The following is a 12,686-nucleotide window of genomic DNA, read 5'->3' on the forward strand; positions in this document are numbered from 1 at the left end:
TTGGGTCCCTTTGTCTCTGGTTTATCTGCCTACGACCTTCTTTCTGAAATGCAAAAGCTACAGGGGGTGATTTGTTACCAGGGGGCGCAGGGAATATAAACACCAGGACCACGATGTAATTTACATAAAGTTAGGGGTTGATAGGCCCAGGATGTAACTCACACAGCGTTAGCGTGATAGGTGCAGGATGTAATTTACATAGTGTCAGGGAGTGAGGTTAGCTTTGTGAAGTACAAATCCAGTTAGACACTACCGATTAGTAACAGTTAAAATAAAGCGAGGAGTGATGAACACTTTCAGGCCAGGTTATGTTTTCTTCTCCAGCCTGTTCACTGTTCCCTTTACTTTCCTTGTTCTCAGGAGAGGGGAAAAAAAAATCTCACTTCTATTTCTATTGCAACACTATGTTGTTCCGTTTTCCACAAAAATTTATGGGTTCTCTAGCAGGAAATAATTTGTGAATTAGTTAGCCTCAGCTTACAGTGTTCCTTCGAGGCACTGGAGCTTGCTGAATTCAACGCAGATGATCTATCTCCAAAAATTCATTCCACTGTAGCCTCTTTCAATTGGGGGAGGATTTGGTTTTCCTTCTAGGGGCGTCTGCATATTAAGAGGATTGAATAGTGACTTTACAGTGAGGAAACCTGGCAGGCACCATCTTAACCAGAGGATCAAGGTTAACATAACTGGTAATGGGATATATTGATATGTGCCCTCTGATATCATGCACCAAGGGCACACCACCTCTATGGTGTCTTTCACAGAAAAAAATCCATGGCCTTAACCATAAGAAAACATTAACCAAACTTAGGACATTCTACAAGGTGCCAGATCAATACTCTTCAAAAAATGTCAAGGTCTGAATGAGGAACTGTCACAGATTGGAAGAGACTGAGAAAAATGACACTGGTGGGAAAACTGGTGATACCTGTATAAAGGTTGTAGTTTAGTGTCGTTTTACCCATGTGAAGTTTTTATAATTGTACCAAGTTATATGGGATGTTAACATTGGGGAAAGCTGGGTGAAGTGTGTGCAGGAGTTCTCTGTACTATACTATTTTTTTGCAACAGCTCTGTAAGTCTAAAATTATTTCAAAGTAAAGTTAAAAAAAAAAAGGATTGGATACAAAGAAATGATTATTGAATCTGGAAACATTATAAAAGCGTTTAGGAAGGGGAAGAAGGGCTGTAGTGACTGGACCTCAAAATATCCTGGGAGATAAGCACAGGATGATCATCACCACCATCTTACATATGGAGAAACAGACTGAGAGGGGGTGAATGAATTGAACAAGGTCACAATCACAGAAGCAAAAAGTTCATGTGACTGGAGCCAGAATAAGAATTGAGGAGTTGGAAGTAGTCAGGGCCTTGAGTGACAGGTTTATGAGTTTTGGAGTTTATTCTGTGGCAATGGAGGAACCACTGTAATATTTTAAGAGGGGAGAACCATGAGACAACTCTTCCACAAATCATTCTGAGGCAGCACAGATGGACTGGAGAGAATGCAGGCAATGACAAGAAGTTGCTACAGTCAACCACAGTAGGGATGATGGATGTGGGCTGTGGCAATGGGGGGCAGCTCCGAAAGAAGTGATTCAAAAGAAGTTTTGGAGATGGATTTGATAGGATTTGGAGACCAATTAGATGGAACAGCTGAACTGGTTATGGAAAACTCCCAGGGTTGTTTTGAGTAGCAGTACAGCAAAACGTTTAAGCATGCAGTCTTTGGAATCAGACAGTCCTGGATTCCAGTTTGCACTCTTGCCACTTAATAGCTGTGGACACTTCAAGTTACTCAATTACGTTGAGCCTATTTTCTATTCTATAAAATAGAGATAATCATTCGTCTCTGAAAGTGACCAGGAAGACTGACAGTGCATGTGGCATATCTAAGTGTCTGGGACATAGTATAAATGTTGACAGTTGTCCTGGACTAAGTAAGTATAGGTGTGATATTGGTCGCTAGGATAGAGAAGATAAATAGAAGAGGTCTGAATTAGAAATGAGGAAAATAACAGCATGGCTCTTTTCAGTGATCTGCAGGTATGACTGAAAATTCTCAAGGTCCTTCCCTGTGAGTTTCTTTGAGGAAACCCTCCTGCCCACAGCATCTCTGCTCAGTGGGAACCTGTTCATAAGGGACCAAAACTGTCCTTCCTAGGTCTCCACTGAAGACCTGGAAGATTCCCGTGGATCCTTCCCCTAAATGTCCTGACCACAAAGGAGCCCTACAGACATATGGGAATTGACCAATGAAATGAGCTGTGAGTGACAGCAGTTTCTGTTCTGGAGTTACACAATGTGAGACACTCTTCCTAAAAGTCCAGAGAATAGCAGCCAGTCAGCCATAGCTGAGTCCCAGTTTGATGCTTTATAGGGTTTGGGGCTGGACAGCCAAATGGTCAGTAAAAGTAACTACTTATTTTCCCATGGAAGATTTCCTAATGCTGGGGGAACACGTCTTCCCTCTTTTTTTAGCCACGCTGAAAACTAGAGCTTTCTAGCTGCTTATATAGGACAGAATAAATAGGATAGGGCCTACTTTGCAGGATCTGGAAGGAACCTGTCCTCCAGTCACTGTTAGATGAAGATATTAAAAAAACCCCACTTCCCTTAGCATCTTTCCCCTGGATCTATTTTAAATAAGAGCATGATCACTTGGTTTCCTAATAAGAAAAAGTCTTGGTAGCCAGCTGGTAATTCTCTATTGAGCACCTATGGCTGGGATCCTGTCTTAGGGAAACCCTTGGTTGTCCCAGAAAAGGAGATGTCTTCATCTTGGTTCTCTTCAACATTGGCACTAAATCCAGTCTCACCTGAGTCTTTCTAGTTTTTTTCCTATCTACTCCAGAGTACAAGACAGGCTATAACCTGCTCACTTACAAAAGCAGAGGGGCAGAAATCTATATGACCTGTTCACATAGAAGGCTTCCCTGCAAGTGGGGAAAACCTTACTCAAGACTAAAAGAAAAGTGTGCAAATGAAAGACCAAAAAGTTTAATTGTAAACAGTCTTACAACTTTTAAGGAAATGCAAGTGAGGCAGCCCCCTGCAGGACCTTTATAAGAGCACTTCACTCCTTGTGGTATTTGTAAAGTTACCTGAGTGTTTGAAATTACAGTTCAAGAAAACAAAGGAACTCCAATACAGTAATATACAATCCAGTGCTGCCATTCCATTTTTGGTTAATGAAAGCATAGCATATATACAAATAATTTTGTAAATAACTCTAAAAGAAAAACAAAAAAATGAGGGGGGCTGGAGATGCCAATAATATTAAATAGAAGTAGTTAACCTAAAGGAGTTTAAAAGGATGGAGTTAACATCCAAAACAAGGAGGGATATAAAAAATAGAGAAGTCTAATTCCATGAGTCATCCCTAATAACATTTCAGATTATTAACCAGGTAAATAAAAAGTGGCAGAGTGGGTTTGACTGAAAGAGTTCATTTAGGATGAGACCTCTTTGGGCAGGTGAGTCATGTTTCACTAAAATTTCAGATGAATTGACATTGGTATGTCAATCTCTTGATGAAAAACTAGTACCTGAATTTTAAATAGAGTTATTGTAAGTCTTACGAAATTACATTCTTCTGCACTCTGATATAAGATCATAAAAGAAAGAGCAGTAATTCATTATTATGAGCTGCTGGACCAGTTTTAAATCACTCTATTTGATGAAACAAGTGAGGTCCTTCCCTCCAGACCCAGGCTATGTGAAATGCTGCCTTCCCCAACCTCCCAAAAGAGCAGAAGAATAAGGCAATTGCTCATTTTACTTTGTTTTTATTTCAACATAACATGCAGTAAAAAAATTAACAGGATTTATTAGCATTTACAATGCTTACAAAGAAAAAAGGACTCTAAAAGCAATTTAGTTCAGATTTAAGAAATCGCTCTAATTAAACACTTACAATAAATCTATTTCCAAATGATCAATTTGGACCAAAATTTAAGATAGTATTTGGTAGATATTTATGTCTGCTGTCTATTTGCAGTATTTTTATATAACCTCTGATTCTTGGGATATCCAGCCCCCATTTTCCTAACACAGCAGGGAAAGACATATACATGTGGCCATTTAAATTAAAGGAAGAAATGGAGTAAGGGAGATCCCAGGCTGCAAAAATATATACAAGCATTTACCTTTTCCAGAACTAAACGTTTCTTCCATAAAAATATTAAATAGCCAAGCCCTATAGAACTAGGGCCAGGACTACTTCAAATATAACTATTCTGTATTTTAAAAATATAGGGCAGAAAGCCTTTTGGATGATATTTATACATTTTTGAACAATATTTCTAGGTCCCTAAATGAATCATCAAGCATTACGTAGAACAAAAAAAGTCTACTTTCTTACATTATCTCTTAATTTAATCTCATAAATCTATAGTAAATATTGTAGGTAACTACATTTCAATGTGAGCATTCACCTCAATAGGAAGTCTTTATAGAAGGCTTAATCTCCATAGCCATATATTACCAAAATTCAGACTTATATAACGAATGGGTAGTTGGCAGACATTCGCTCTGTAAGACAAAGCAACAGTTTTTTGCCCCCTACCAACAAAAAGGCAGAGTCACTACTTTGAAAACAACTAGGGCTTAGAGACTGTACTACATTTCCTAGAGTAAGTAGAATAAAATCAAAATAAAGACAGGATTGGGGGGAGCCCAATCTCTCCCTTTACACTAACAATTTCTAGATGAGGCAACCCTTTCACTCACGTAAGTCTGCTTTATGATGGCAGTGTTTTAGAGTACAGATACACAAGTTGCAAAGTGTTTTTGTTGTTTTTCCAAGATGTAAAAGGAAGAGTAGTTAGGGACAAAAACCCCCATTCTCTTTCCATATACAACAGGGGTTTGCTATTCTCTGCTGATTTTTGGCTCAATGCTATTTGTTCACGCTATGGTACTGAAACCTGCCAAAGTCCCTATCTCATGAGTTATGAGGCTGTCCTCAGGGTTCGGCTATGATAGGCACTCAGCTGGCTTCGGCTTCCTCCCACTGTCCATAAAGTCAAACCTCTGACAGCAGTCATCTTGACAGAGTCTAAGCAGGCTAAGTTAAAAAAATTACCACAGAGAAGGTCAAAGTGCATTCATTAATCAGTTACTAACAGAGCAATCTAACAGTCATGGGGAAAACCTGTTAAAATTTTTAGAGGTGAACAGAATATCCAGATCAGGACAAGGGAAAGAATGGAAATAACTACTCTAACAGGTGTCAGAGAAATTATCAGTTTAAAAAGTTTTAATTCACATAGAGAATACATTTCTGTGGTTACTAGAAATGTATTGTGAATAAACGTATTACTCTCTTCTTTTTAGCCAGTACCACAGCTCTCCCTCCCTAATGAAAATGTAATTTTACAGGATGTTTCATTGACCTCTACTTGGATTAGAAAGCACTCTAGATATAACTTGAACTCCTTAGCAATAATTAAATGTAACTGAAGTTGTTGGATTATGATAAAATTATAAAGATGCAATTAATATACAGGAACATATAAAAATTGTTGATGGCCTTCAAAGAATTCAGCTAAATTGATTCCAATTCTAGGTTAACTTTTATACAGACAGTGAAGGAAGCATAGTGTTAATACTGTTTGTGAAGTTTAGTATTTGCAAGGCAATTAAAACAAACTTCCAAATGAAGAGAGTTATGCAGTCATTTGCAGGCTGGGACCAACTTCTCTCTGAATTCAAATTAACAAAACTACTTTGTAGGGAGATACAAGAGTCTCATATCTCTCCTTTCTAGAGATAACATCAAAATGATGCATGGATTTCATGCTCCGGAAAGGAAAAACAACAGTCAGGCCAGGCTGAAATAAGAGGGAGAGCACAGGCCAGAAGTTTGCTCACATCCCCAGAAGCTGGGCTATTTTAAACAAATACCTCTTACCATGAGGCTTAATAGGAAGATCTTACATATTTTAGTTACCAAGGGACTTCCCTGCATATTTTCAGAATCTCTAAAAGAAAAAACCCTACTCCCAAATGAGACTTCTGATACACATATACAAAATTTTTGTTAAGGAAACAATCTAGTGGAATAAGACAAGGCAGATTTCATCGTTGTGTTAATTCCATGTTAAGTAAGGTTTTGACTAGTCATTTGCAGATCTGATTTCTGGAACATTGAAAAGAAATCCAGAATCACTGGGAGATAAATCTCAACGATAACATTAATTTACTTACACTCAAGGTAACTCTCTAAACAGTCACAGTCCAATTTTACAAGATGTGCAATAGGCAAAGAAGGAAAAGGACAAACATTGCAAATAAGTTCTTGTCCTTTGGCGGTGCAAGCTCTCAGAAGTCACTCTTGTCCAAATCCTTCTGTTTCTTCAATAGCAAATAATAGCTTTTCCTTCAGTTGCTCATAGCTCTTGTAGGGTGGCAGGTCCAGGCGGTTAAAACTAAAAGTAAGAATTGTTAGCTTGAGAAAAGGAAATATACTAAGAATAATATGGGCAGTGTAACAATGGTTTTAAAGCCAGGCAAAATTAGGTTCAAATCCCAGCTCTGTCACTGGGCCCTTGAGCATGTGTTTTTTACTTTTCTGAGTCTCGGTTTTTTCTTTGGTAAAATGGGAATAACAATATTTATCTCTCGGGATAGAGTGAAGAATAAACAAGCATATATATAGCACAGTACTGGTGCTCAGCAGGTACTCAGTAAAATGTCACCCCTCTCAAGCTTTCCCATCCACCCTAATCTATATGTGGTCAGCAAACTTTTGCTGTAAAGGGCTAGACAGTAAATACTTCAGGCTTTGTGAGTCATAGGTCTCTTATCAAAAGGTTTTAAGTATACCCCATTAAGAATAAAAAAGTTTTCGGCTCTAATATCTAATACGTTGGTCGGACTGAATTTCTCTGTCCTATTCTTAGCTGTGAGTTTTTAAAGGCATCTTCTAATTTTGGGCCATATTAAGAACACCTTCAGAAGGTAACAGGTAGTGAATCTGCCCTAAAGCCTTGGCCTTCTGCTATATTTTAAGAAATAATGCTATCCACAAAGGGAAAATAAATTTACGGTTATAGAAATGAACAAATGGAAACATGGAACTTGAAAAAGTAATGAGGCTGGTTTTCATGTGTGACTGAGATAAGCTATTCACAATAATGTAATGGCACAATCTGTTCCAAGCTTAAAAAAAGGGAGAAAAGATCAAATCAAAATATATGTGTACAAGATGAATGTAAAAAAATCAATTGTATTTCAATATACTAGCAATGAATAATCTGAAATGAAATTAAGAGAACAATTCCATTTATAATAGCTTCAAAAAGAATAAAATACTTAGGAATAAATTTATCAGAAGAAATGCAGGGCTTGTGTAATGAAAACCACAAAACATTGTTGAAATAAGTTAAACACCTAAACAAATGGAAAGACACCTGATATTCATGGATCAGAAGACTTAATACTGTTAAGATGACCTTACTCCCCCAAACTGATCAAAGCAATTCATATCAAAATCCCAGCTGACCTCTTTGCAGAAATGGACAAGCTGATCTTATAATTCATATGGAAATCCAAAGAACCCAGAAGAGCAGAAACAATCTTGAAAAAGTTGGAGAATGCATACTTAATTTCAAAACTCACTGAAAAGCTACAGTAATCAAGACAATGTTACTGCCATTAAGGACAGACATATAGATCAATGGAATAGAATTGAGAATCCAGAAATAAACCCATGTATTTACGGTCAATTGATTTTCAACAAACATGCCAAGCTGTTATTCTTAAAAAGCCACATGTATGAAAATACAAAGGAGCAAACAATAAAATAAATAAAAAGGGTAGATAGGGAAAATAAACAAATATCTTGCAAGGTATATATATGACTACTGAAATGTCCCACAAAATAAAGTTCAACTATTGTTGACATTAGGTTGAATTCCAATATACTGTATTTGAGTCAAGATTAGGGTTTGTTTTTAGTTTTGTACATTTTTGGAAATGTGGTTAAACTACGTTTATAATGAGAAAATAGTATTTCTGTCACCATGTTAGAGTAGCTCTCCCTACAGCTATCTAGACTTGATTTCTTCCTCTGCCTACAGAGAAAAGTTAAGTTTTCTAAATATCACATTTCAAAAAAAAAAAATTGGGGGTGGGGGGAGGGATTGACTGTTAATGGCAACAGGGATTGTTTTGGGATGAAGGAAATACTCTAAAACTAGATTATAGTGATGGTTACTTTTCTGAAAATCTACTAAATATCACTGAATTAAAATGGGTAAGTTTTTTGTTACATAAATTATATCTCACTAAAGCTATTAAAAATAATTCAATACCATGGGGAAAGTATTTCATTTCTAATTTCTAACAAGTTTTAGTATATACAGGATAAATGCGAAAAAACTATTTTCTACGCTCTTTCTTTTTTGTCTAATTTTTCTTTTATTTTGAAGTATAGTTGATTAACAATGTTGTGTTTGTTTGAGGTCTACAGCAAAGTGATTCAGTTATACATATAACTGAATCTTTCTGATTTTACTTACCAGGTATGACTTCTAGGCAACCAATTTTCTTTCCCAACTTTTTCAATGCAGAATTTCTGTGGCCCATTGCTCCCTAAAAGTGAAATCATCAACAGTTTGATAGTGCACTGGTTCTCAAATTGTTATCCCCAATCCAGCTGCATCAGCATCACCAGAGAACTTGTTAAGAATCACAAATCCACAGGCCCTAACCCAAGCCTACTGAATTGAATCAAAAACTCTGGGGGTGAGGCTCAGCAACAGTGTTTTAACAAGCTTCCAGGCGATTCTGATTGAGAGCTAGAGTTTGAGAACCACATTGTTAATGTATACCCAAGAGGAGAAAATGCACTTTTATCTAGTATTGCTTAGCCAGAATAACAGAATGCTATAATTAATAATACCTCACATAAGAGCAGAACACATAAAAAGCTTAATTTTAGTTTTAAACACAATAGGGAAACTACAGCTCACTGTCTTACAAAACTTGATTTAAATAGAAAATTGTTAAAACTTTAGAAAATGTAAACAACCTAGTGAATTCAATATTAACAATGCTTGTGCTTATAGGTCCTATAGGGCAGACCCTTACACACCTAACACCCCATTCTTGCCTCTCATTTACCTTGTGTTGGAGTCAGCTGTTAATGGTTATCTTTAAGCACTGGTTTTCTAAAAAGGTCACTACTGCTCCCTAAGAAGCATTTACTGGTGGTCATAAGGACTGGTAGTACTACTGGACTTTTAAATAAGAAGGGGCCAGGCACACTTATTGTTCCGCCATATGTAAGACAGTCATACCCAAAGAACTTTCTCATGTTCCACCTGACTAAACCCAGTACAAATATAAAGTGGTAGTACTTTTGTATCTAATCACATTGAAGTGTTTTCACAAGTAGTTATGCGAAAAGCCCAGTAATATAGGATATGGTCATTATGAAAAAGGATAGTTAAAATTATTAAATAATTAAGCTTGAAGTTATTAAATGGTTTATGTACTGGCACATTCTCTCAATATATTACAGCATTTCTAACCACACAGATGGAAAGTTTCGTTTAATGGTGCTAATTAGTATGTAATAGTAGAGTCTGGATTGCTTTTAATAGACTTAGAATCAAATATTAACATAGCAGAGAGGGACTTCCCTGGTGGCGCAGTGGTTAAGAATCCACCTGCCAATGCAGGGGAGATGGATTCGAGCCCTGCTCCGGAAAGATATCACATGCCGTGGGTTAACTAAGCCCTGCGCTACAACTACTGAGCCTGGGTTCTAGAGCCCGCAAACCACAACTACTTAGCCCACGTGCCACAACTACTGAAGCCCATGTGCTCTAGGGCCCGTGCTCCACAACAAGAGAAGCCACTGCAATGAGAAGCCCGCGCACCTCAACGAAGAGTAGCCCCCGCTCACCGCAACTACAGAAAGCCCGCACACAGCAAGGAAGACCCAATGCAGACAAAAATAAAAATTTAAAAAATAAAATAAAATAAAATAGCAGAGAAATATGAAATTAAGGATTTTAGTGAATTTCATTGATAAAGGCTATTTTACAAATATGTCATATTATCAAATACTATTACCCTGGATGCTTTCTAAAATTTTTTGGAATTGTAAGACATCATGTTGTAAACATTATATACTAAAGTTAATTTCAGGTTGCCTGTTGTTTTCAATCTTACTCTGACACTGTCCCTAAACGAAACAACCTCCAGATAGACTCTTGCACCACTTTTCCTATTTTTCAGCCTATTTCAACTTTAAAAAGGTCTCTGAGGCCTTTGTACATATCAGAGCCTTGGCCTATACTGGAATTTCGTGATTAGACACTACACTTTAAAATAAGATCTACCTCATTTTTCTCTACTTTGATCAGCTATAATTTATTCTGGCAAGTATATTATCCTTAATTCACTTAGGTTATTTCCCTCTTTTTCTTATATTTATTTAAGTCTATTTATTATTTCTTACCTTTTCTATCTGTTCTTTCATATTCCAGTGATTCTTATACAGAAAGGCTTCTGACCTTCTCTTAAGCCCAAATCTTTTCTTCTAAATAGGAACAACATTTTGTGTCTTCTAACAGAGTTTTTCCCAAATGTACATGTATTGAAACAAATATTATTTCTTTATAAATCATTTTTAAAAATTTTCTTCTTTGTATTACAGTTAGTGTTATGTATCTGTATTTTTTGGAGATTGTAGATACATTATTTCACATCTACCAACTTCATTCCGTGAGGGTATTATAAATATGTTAAAAAAATGGGATATTAGATCTGATAAGGTCAAGAACCACCAGATTAAATTGTTATATACATCACTCTTACAACTTTCTTTTCCTACACTGGGTGGAAGGAAGGTTAAACCAATGTCCTCTAAAATTCGATGAACCACAACCTCACCATCTCTGTCTTCCACAGGTATCCTTTTTTTTTTTTTGTTTGTTTGTTAATAAAGAAAATTTTATTATTTCTTACATTGGAGAATTTGGTTTGGTCTTTTTTTTTTTTTTTTTTTTAAACATCTTTATTGAAGTATAATTGCCTTACAATAGTGTGTTAGCTTCTGCTTTATAACAAAGTGAATCAGTTATACATATACAATATGTTCCCATTTCTCTTCCCTCTTGCATCTCCCTCCCTCCCACCCTCCCCATCCCACCCCTCTAGGTGGTCACAAAGCACCGAGCTGATCTCCCTGTGCTATGTGGCTGCTTCCCACTAGCTATCTATTTTACATTTGGTAGTGTATATATGTCCATGACACTCTCTTACCCTGTCCCATCTCACCCCACCCCCTCCCCATATCCTCAAGTCCATTCTCTAGTAGGTCTGTGTCTTTATTCCCGTCTTGCCACTAGGTTCTTCATGGCCTTTTTTTTTTTTCCTTAGATTCCGTATATATGTGTTAGCATACTGTATTTGTTTTTCTCTTTCTGACTTACTTCACTCTGTATGACAGACTCTAACTCCATCCACCTCATTACAAATACCTCCATTTCATTTCTTTTTATGGCTGAGTAATATTCCACTGTATATATGTGCCACATCTTCTTTATCCATTCATCTGTCGATGGACATTTAGGTTGCTTCCAGGTCCTGGCTATTGTAAATAGAGCTGCAATGAACATTGTTCCACAGGTATCCTTTTGTGTTGCTTTAGACTGCTCCATCCAACCCCAAATATTATCCTCAAGAGAAGACCTGGTTCTTGTTTTTTTAATAATCAGATTTCCAGTTTATATTGAGAAGCTTGTACCAGTTTTTTCTTCATTTTGGTCACTATTCCTTACCTCTCCAACCGCCAACATGGTTTCTCTTTTTCAAACTACAGAGCATTCTCAAAGGACTTACAAATTATCCTTTTTGAGACTTCTTTCTCTGTAGCACTAGATAAAAACTTCCCTTCTATATTGCTTCGGAGAAACTAAAATATTTATTCTCTGGCCTCTCCTTTAAGTCTGTCTCTAGGCTAGTCATGTCTCACCCCTAAATGTTTCTAAGCATCGGCTCTCTACTCTTCTCTGTATTCTATTTCTGCATAAGCCCATCCATTCTCACAGCTTCAAATGTCACTGCTTCACTGCTCTTATGAGTCTACTTTCTCCCTCTACTCTTACCTCTAAACTCGTGCTTTAACAACACCTGTAAAACTGTCCCCTCACTGAGATTTTCTACTTGGTTGTCTGATAGTCACCTTAAACTCAGCAGATTCTTTTTTTTTAAGATTTTTAGAAATTTCATGTAATGTCTGAAACATTTATATTAACATATTTCCATACAAATAACCCAATGAAAGTTTAGTATTAGTTGTTTTGTTTGTTTGTTTTATACTGCAGGTTCTTATTAGTCATCAATTTTATACACATCAGTGTATACATGTCAATCCCAATCGCCCAATTCAGCACACCACCATCCCCATCCCACCGCAGTTTTCCCCCCTTGGTGTCCATATGTCTGTTCTCTACATCTGTGTCTCAACTTCTGCCCTGCAAACTGGCTCATCTGTACCATTGTTCTAGGTTCCACATACATGCGTTAATATACGATATTTGTTTTTCTCTTTCTGACTTACTTCACTCTGTATGACAGTCTCTAGATCCATCCACGTCTCAACAAATGACTCAATTTCGTTCCCTTTTATGGCTGAGTAATATTCCATTGTATATATGTACCACATC

At 36.9% G+C, this 12,686-nt stretch overlaps 1 protein-coding gene across 3 annotated transcripts in view; it reads right to left on the reverse strand.

Annotated features, from left to right (window-relative positions):
• Positions 1–2,982: 2,982 nt before the first annotated feature.
• ITCH (itchy E3 ubiquitin protein ligase) overlaps positions 2,983–12,686 on the reverse strand; it is a 122,819-nt gene continuing 113,115 nt past the window's right edge. For all 3 annotated transcript variants that reach the window (XM_036825208.1, XM_036825210.1, XM_036825209.1), the window contains exons 24-25: positions 8,526–8,598; positions 2,983–6,431 (exon numbers count right to left, since the gene is read on the reverse strand). In XM_036825208.1, coding sequence (XP_036681103.1) covers positions 6,332–6,431; positions 8,526–8,598 — 173 coding nt within the window. In that variant the 3' untranslated portion in view covers positions 2,983–6,331. The remainder of the gene's footprint in view (positions 6,432–8,525; positions 8,599–12,686) is intronic.

The sequence above is a fragment of the Balaenoptera musculus genome, chromosome 15 (genome assembly GCF_009873245.2).
Source record: "Balaenoptera musculus isolate JJ_BM4_2016_0621 chromosome 15, mBalMus1.pri.v3, whole genome shotgun sequence".
NCBI lineage: Eukaryota > Metazoa > Chordata > Mammalia > Artiodactyla > Balaenopteridae > Balaenoptera > Balaenoptera musculus.